The 8418-nt window shown below is 38.9% G+C and overlaps 1 protein-coding gene across 1 annotated transcript; it reads left to right on the top strand.

Moving 5' to 3' along the window:
• The first annotated feature begins 236 nt into the window (after positions 1-236).
• Positions 237-971, top strand: LOC133824069 (uncharacterized). Its single transcript, XM_062256930.1, has one exon. The coding sequence runs from the start codon at positions 237-239 to the stop codon at positions 969-971; it is 735 nt and encodes a 244-aa protein (XP_062112914.1).
• Positions 972-8418: the final 7447 nt, after the last annotated feature.

Here is an 8418-nt window from a genome sequence, read left to right as displayed (position 1 = left end):
TCTAGTCAATGGATGCACTTCATTGTCAATTCCAAAAGTGGTGAAAAGTTTGAAGTAACAATAGTTTATGCTTTCAATGATCTGAGAGGATGAGAGAGTTTATGGGCAGATTTGAAGAAAATAAGGAATGAGACCAGCTACCCGTGGATTGTAATGGGGGACTTCAATTCAGATTTATCAACTGCTGAGAAATTGAGCTATCGTGGAGATGGTACTGAAATGATTCTTTTTCAGAGATGTGTGGAGCATTGCGGATTAGAATATGTGAAGTTTCGGGTTCATTTTTTAATTGGAATAACAAACAGGAAGGAAGGGTTCGAGTTTATGCCAAACTTGATAGAGTTATTGCTAATGTGAAGTGGGTGAATAAGTATGGAAATGCAGAGGTCATGTTTTTCCCAAAGGGAGAGTTTGACCATAGTCCATTTTTGGTGACTATCTATCCAATCCAGGAGACTAGGAAACCTTTTAGATACTTCAATTTTTGGAGCAGCTACAAGGATTTTCATAGGAAGGTGGCTGAGATTTGGAATGAAGATACAATTGGGACCCCAATGTATTATCTGGTTAGCAAATTAAAGAGATTAAGGGTAGTCCTCACAAAGATCAATAGAGAAGGTACAGGAGATGTGTTTGCTGAGTCTGAGAAGTATAAGATGATGATAGCAATTGAAGAAAAAATAAAAGAGGATCCAGGTAATATTCAATTGATGGATGAGGAGATAACAATTCAGGAAGAGTATCAGCAAGCTCATAAGGATATGATTCAATTTTTGAAGCAAAAGGTGAAAATTGCTTGGTTGAAGGAAGGGGATGAGAATACAATAGTCTTTCACATCAGTATTAGAAGTAGGTGCATCCAGAACTCGATATATTCTATATGGGATATGAAAGGAAACTGGATTGATAATCAGGAAGGTGTTGGTCAGGATTTTAAGGAGTTCTATGAAGCTTTGTTGGGAACAGTCTAAGAAGGAAGGAAATCAATGCTGACTCATGTGGTGTAGGCAGGGAAGCTAGTTACAGAACAACATTGTAATGCCCCAAATTTCCTAATAAGGTTTAGGACCTTGATTAGGAGGCCGGGAGGGCCATAATTGCTTTATTATGTTAATAAATAATAATATGCATGTTTAGGTGTATTAAATATGCATGTGAACCCATTTCTGAGTAATTGGGTGATTTTCATATTTTGGCCATGTCGGGCATATATGTGATATGTGTGTGGTGCTTTATTATTATTTGGTTATGCCAGGGTTACTCAGCACAAGATGATCCTAGGATGTAAGCTAGTGGGAAAGTCACAACGGGATTTATTCTTGACTCGGAGTGAGTCAAGGGGGTATTTAGAGCATTACCGGGTTATTGGGTAATGGGAATAAACATTTGGTGATAAATTGGGAGTTAGTAAGTTCAGGGGAAAATTCTGGAGGTTTTGACTATTTTGTCCCCGGGGGTGTTTTCGGGACCCGGGTGTTAGGATATGGTTGAGGCTACTTAAGCTTGAAGTAACCTTTTAAAAGAATAAAAGAACATTCTGTACGTTCTCTCTCCCTCTAAGTTCCACTTTCGTCTCCCGATCGCATTTTCGAAGGAAACTTGAGTTCTAGGACTCGGATTCAAGCGAGGATCGAGGCATAGCAATCCTAGGAAAGATTAGAAGCTTATTAGCCGGAGGATTTAGTTGGGAAACAACTCAATCGGAGGTAATTTAAGTTTTAAGTTTTAAGTTTTTAAAGTTTTTAAGCTTGAATTGGATTTTGTGTTTTAATGAGTTTTTAATTGATTTGAGACTTGGGTTTTATGGGTTTTGGATCATGGGGAGGTTTGGGAACTTTGATTTTTGAGTTTGGAGATGTTTGGATATGTTTATGAAAGGATTTTAGAAGAAGAAATGGAGGATTTTTGGCTGGGTTCGAGGTTGAGCCGCGGCTTTGTTTTTGGGCGCTGCGGCTCAAGCTTGAAGAAGCTGGTGGTTTGGTGCTGAAGGGCTATTTGAGCTGCGGCTCTATTGGGTAGAGCTGAGGCTCTAATTGCTGTCAAAGAAGAGTTTTTGGGCCTGACTTGAGTGGGGCTGCGGCTCTAATGGTTGGGGCTACGGCTCAAAAGAGGAAAAGTGACCAAAGTGGGTTTTTAGTCATGGGAACTCAAACCTTAGGCCTCGGGATCATTCCTAATACCCGGTTTAGTGGGATTTGATGTCTCAGAGGCTAGGTCTTGGTTCCGGGATTGGTTTTAGAACTTGAACTCATTGGATCACCATTTGTGATTGTGACTAGGTTATCACCAGAGGCTTGGAATCAGGATCGTGCTTGTGGCTCGTTTATTAGTAACCTGTGCTTGGACCAAAGGTAAGAAAACTGCACCATGTGTATATGTGACATGCATGGCTATTTTTTATGCATGTTGGATGCTTAAATGTAATGCATGAGAAACATGTGATTAGGACATGCTTTGTATACTGAGTATGATATTGTTCAGAGCTTGAGCCTCTGTGTTTATGCATGATCCTAATTGTGCTAGTATTTGTTAAGTAAGCATGCTGAATGCCTTGTATTCGGATATTGGATATGTGATATATGTTTGGTGGCATTGCTTACTTGTATATGTACTGACTAGTCAGGGATACTGACCTAAGAGTCATAAATGGCATAGCGTCATGAACGCCGAGCCAAATGAAAATTAGATTTAATCGATATCAGCATTGAATGACTCATATAGGGTATTAATGCTGGACCGACCCTAAGGTTGATGAAACTTATAACCGCTTGCCTAGTCTAAGACTAGTTACTAGAGTCAGGGCCTAAGGCCTAGGTGACTGCTTGTCACATGGCTAGGGAATAGAGTTCCATAGTTATGACCCTAGAGTCAGGAGGAAGGTTATGTTGATGACTAATCATCATGCACCTATCTTGTTTAAGCTAGTGAAAGGATCACTTATTTATATTGGGAATAGAACCCACTTTAGTGACTTGTACCACTGTCACTCTTTTATTCAGGGCTATCAGCGCGGTATGGTTACCGGAACCACCAGTGTTAAATCACTTATCTGATTGAGACTGACTTGATATTCGTCCACTCAGGTGGGCAGGATTCTTTATCCTGGATACCCCTTGTTACGTGAATTTGTTTGCCTGCTTGATTAGGGCTATATCTGCTAGGCGTGTGCCTTATGATTTGATGACATGTTATTACTGTTCATGAGCATATTAAGTTTTCTTGTTGGGCTTCGGCTCACGGGTGCTATGTGGTGCAGGTAAAGGCAAAAGAAAGTTGGACCATCCTTGAGTTGGAGAGCTTAGGTGACAATGTGTACATATGCAGCTGCTCGACCACCACGGTCGAGGTTTGAAGAGGAACTAGGGTTAAACCCTGGTTTGCCGCTTAGATCGGCCCGTCGTAAATATTTTCTTGTAATAAACCTTTAAATTATCTTTTCGGGATCCCAATGTATATAATAAACGTTCTAATGAAACGTTATATCTTAACCAAAAAATTTAATCCCTAAACCGCTAATCATACTTAGTTACACGATTTTGGCCAAATGACTCGATTAGCGAGTTTAGCACTGTTTACAAGGCACACCGTAACGGTCTCTGGAGTTTATGGCGTTACAAACATGCTGAATTTTTGCAGAAGGAATACACTAAAGATGATGTTCAAGTAGCTCTGATTTTGATTCCAAATGAGAAGGCTCCGGGTCCAGATGGTACAGTAGTGCTTTCTTCAAGCACACATAGGACATTATGGGTCAAGACTTGGTTAAGGCAGTCTTATCGTTTCTTCATACTAGTCAGATTCTTAAGGAGATCAATACAACAATAGTGACTCTTATTCCCAAAACAAAATGCCCCAAGAATGTGAGTGAGTACAAAACCATTGCTTGTTGCAATGTGGTCTAGAAGATAGCTACAAATCTCATTTGCTCAAGACTTCGAGAGGTTCTTCCTTCAATTATTTTAGACAACCAGAGTGGTTTTGTTAAAGGAAGACATATAGCTCACAATATAATGATATGTCAAGATATGGTGAGAGGTTATGGAAGGACAGGTGCTAGATCTGCTTGTATGATAAAAATAGATCTTCAAAAGGCTTATGATACCTTGGATTGGAGCTTTTTAAAAGAAATGATGATGGCTCTAAAGTTTCTCATGAAATTTATAGAGTTGGTGATGAGTTGTGCTACTACTCCAAGGTTTTCTTTCATGATCAATGGGGCTTTAAGCGGGTATCTTCAGTCAAAGAGAGGTTTAAGACAAGGGGATCCAATGTCCCCCTTGCTCTTTGTCATAGGAATGGAATATCTCTCAAGAATTCTTGTTAAAGTAGCTAAGCAAGTTGATTTCAAGTTTCATCCAAGGTGTGAGAGTCTAAAGCTTACCCATCTATGCTTTGCGGATGACTTGTTATTATTTATTAAAGGAGATTTCAAGGCTATCCATTTAATGTTAAAAGGCTTTCAGATTTTTTCTTAGAGTTTAGGATTGCAGGCAAACCAAAGAAAATCTGCCATATATGGTGCAGGGTTGAAGGAGGAGGATTGGGCTAGGCTTACTGGGATGACAGGTTTTATTCGTAGTAGTCTTCCTTTTAACTATTTAGGAATGACAATCAACAACAAAAAAATTACAAGAGCAGATTGTGAATGTCTTGTAGATAAAATGGTAGGGAGGATAAGGAGTTGGAGCACGAGGAATCTTTCTTTTGCAGGGCGATGCATCCTTATTAATTCGGTATTGCTTTTTCAATCAATACTTACAGGTCTCAAGTGGTAATTCTCCCAAAATATGTGATTAAAAGAATTAATCAAATCTGTAGGGCTTTTTTGTGGAAAAGCACAGGCTAGTATACAAGTCCTGGTAGAGTTTCTTGGGCTAAGATGTGCAAGTCCAAGCAGCAGGGAGGGATCAGTTTCAGAGATATTGGTCTATGGAACTTTTGTGCTATAGGAAAATATGTTTGGGCAATTGCAAAGAAAGAAGATAATTTATAGGTTAAATGGGTACATCAAGTGTATTTAAAGGAGGCATATTGGTGGAGTTATAATAATCCAAGTACAAGTAGTTGGTACTGGAACCGAATTGTCAAGGCTAAGAATGAGTTAAAGGAAGTTTATCCTCATAATGAAATCAGTTGGCCAGGCTACAACATTGCCAAGGTGTACAACCAGCTAAAGAAGAATACAGAGATAAGATGGAAGTACTCTCAGATTTGGGATAGACTTGGTATCCCTAAGCTCAAGTTTATGATTTGGTTGGCGTTAAAGAGGCGTCTGCAGACCACGGATAGGCTCACAAGATTTGGTGTTACAACTAATCCTCTTTGTTTTATCTATGGTCGGTTTGATTGTGGTCAGTTTGAAGAATCCCACATACACCTATTTTTTGAGTGTTACTTTGGTACTCAATGTATGCATCAAATTTTGAACGGGTTAAGTATTGGTTCTAATAGATATAAGTTGAGTGGTATTTTGAATTGGGTTAGAAGAAGTAGGCATTCTTGTTGCCATAGAAGAGTTTATTATTGTGCTCTCAATGCTAGTGTGTACCATATGGAGAGCTTGGAATGAAGCCTACAGAACCTAAAGGTTCCAATGGCTTGTAATGTTGTTGTGAAAATCAAAACTTACGTTGTACTAGGATTGTTTTATGAAGGAAGGGAAGATAAGTAAGTATGACTTAGATTGGGTGGGGAAATTACAAATGTAATTAATTGATTGGTGTTTGTAATTAATTTGTGCATAATACAAAATTGAACTGATTTACCAAAATATATATAATTAAAAGTAAACATATGTATATATATATATATGAAAGTACAAAAATGAATCGACTATCTGTCATGGTCATGTGTGAGTAAATTTCGAGTAGCTCAATGAAATATTATACTGATCATAAATTTAAAAGTTTATAATGTAGCCAAAATATCCAACGTACTGATAAAATTTGACTTTAATTAAGCATTCTTTCCTAGTCTTCTTGGAGCTAATTCTATTCCCTATCTTCCCTCAGTTAATTAATTAAATTTAATATACACGTCTCTAGTACGGCACATACATCATACATGTACCAAACTCTCTCTCTCTCTCTCTCTCACACACATTAGGAAAGGGTGGGATTTTAATAAGCTACATCATAAGTCCATTATTCATATATATATATATATATATCTTTTATATAAAAAATGTATAAATAATAAAAATTATTAGTTTTAACGGTTTTTTGATTTTATTTTTCCGTTAACTTTAATGAGATAATCTTATATTTAATCGTAAATTATAAATATGACTTAAACTTAAATAAAATTAAATAAATAAATAATTAAACAAAATAAATGTAATGTCCCAAATTTCTTAATAAGGTTTAGGACCTTGATTAGGAGGCCGGGAGGGCCATAATTGAATTGTGATACTATTTAATGATTATATGCATGTTTACGTGGATTATATTATTATATGATGGTGAATGCATGCATATGGGCTCATATGTTAATTATGAGGGTAATTTGGTAATTTGGCCACTGTGGGCGTAATTGTATATTTTGGGTGCGTGATTGTGATTAATTAATATAGCCACATTATAAGGTGGATTGGCTCGAGCTATCGACATGAGACGATCATGAGATGTAAGTGTTTGGTCTAGTCATAACGAGATTAAGTTCAGGGCTCGGGGTGAGTCTCGGGGTGAATTTAATGATTAGAGCATTACCGGGAATTAAAGGGTAATGGGATATGATTAATTGGTATTTGGGAATATTGAGAATAGTGGAAATTGGAGAGCGTTAATTATAATTAACGAGATAGGCGGGAAATGACGGTTTTACCCTCGGAAGCTTTTGGAGGGGTTTATTTGGCCTAAGGGCATTATGGTCTTTTGACCCTAAGGATTTATATCAGCTTGTAAGTGTTAGAAAGCTGAGGAAATACAGGGGAAAAACAGAGCTTCTTTCCTTTCTCTCCCGATAGAATTCTTCCTCTTTTCTCTTTGGATTTTCAAGCTCAGTTTGAGGAATTAAGCCAAGGAACCAAGCTTAGCCGAGCTAGGGTTATGCTCCACCATTGAAGAGGGTGTGTTGCTGAAATTGAGGTGAGTTTCTAGCCACTAGAACTCTTAATTTTGCTCTGTTTTCTAAGTTAAGTTTCAGCTAGTGTTTGGGTTGGAAACTTGGGAATTGGTTGGAGTTTTGGCTAGGGTTCTTGGGGTTGTGGCCCCTAGGACATGTGGTGATGGTATTTGGGTTCATTTGGGAGTTAATTTGATGTGTTGGAAGCTTTTGGATTGGGTTAGAAATGGTAGAATCGAAAGAGGGAAAATCTGGGAATTGGCTAGCTGAAGGTAGCGCTATAGCGCCCAGTGTAGGGCGCTACAGCGCTACCTGCAGGGAGGTTGGGCGGTTTGTGGTTCTGCCTTGAGCGCTGGGGCGCTAGAAGGGCAGCGCTGTAGCGCTACCCTGTTCCTTCAGAACCCTGTTTTGGGTGTTTTTAAGGGCTTTTGGCTTGGGGTTTCAATCCTTGAGGCCCGGGATCGAATCTACTCACTGTGAGGGCATGTTTCGAGGTCCCGAGAGTGGGGTTTAGGTTAAGACCCTATCTTTGGTAATGTTCATTAATTGGAGATCGTTTTGGTTATGACTAGGTGACCGTCAAAGGATTAAGGATCGATCGTTCTCAAGGGTCGTTCTTTAAATCATTCTAGCTCGACTTTGAGGTAAGAAAACTGCACCCTGTGTATATGTGACATGCATGGTTATTATCGAGGCATGTTGGTTGATTATTGAATATGACATGCATGGCTATTATGATGCATGTTGGTTGATTAATGAGTAAGACATGCATGGCTATCCTTGATGCATGTTGGTTGATTATTACGCGTGACATGCATGGTTGTTATTGATGCATGTTGGATTGCTGGATATATTGCATATGATGCATGAGTAACATGTGATTAGGACATGCTTTGTATACTGAGTATGATATCGTCCAGAGCTTGAGCCTCTGTGTTTATGCATGGTTCTAATTGTACTAATACCTGTTAGTAAGCATGTTGAATACCTTGTTTATGGATATGGAACATGTGATATATGACTGGCGACATGGCTTACTTGTGTATGACACTGACTAGTCAGGGGCCGACTCTAAAGTTGAGAATCACGCATTGAATGGCTCTATGGCATTAATGCTAGACCGACCCTAAGGTCAATGAATCATGCATTGAATGGCTCCATAGCATTAATGCTGGACCGACTCTAAAGTCGAGAATCGTGCATTGAGTGGCTCTAAGGCACTAATGCCAGACCGACCCTAAGGTCGACGATCACGTATTGAATAGCTCCATGGCATTAATGCGGGACCGACCCTAAGGTCGAAGAACTTATAAGCGCTTGCCTGGTCTACGACCAGATGACTATAGCCAAGGTAAA

This window comes from Humulus lupulus, chromosome 3, assembly GCF_963169125.1.
Source record: "Humulus lupulus chromosome 3, drHumLupu1.1, whole genome shotgun sequence".
Classification (NCBI taxonomy): domain Eukaryota; kingdom Viridiplantae; phylum Streptophyta; class Magnoliopsida; order Rosales; family Cannabaceae; genus Humulus; species Humulus lupulus.
This window is presented reverse-complemented; position numbering and strand designations above follow the sequence as displayed.

Coding starts and splice junctions, on each gene's coding strand:
- LOC133824069 (XM_062256930.1), top strand. CDS start 237: ATGTGTGGAGCATTGCGGATTAGAATATGTGAAGTTTCGGGTTCATTT.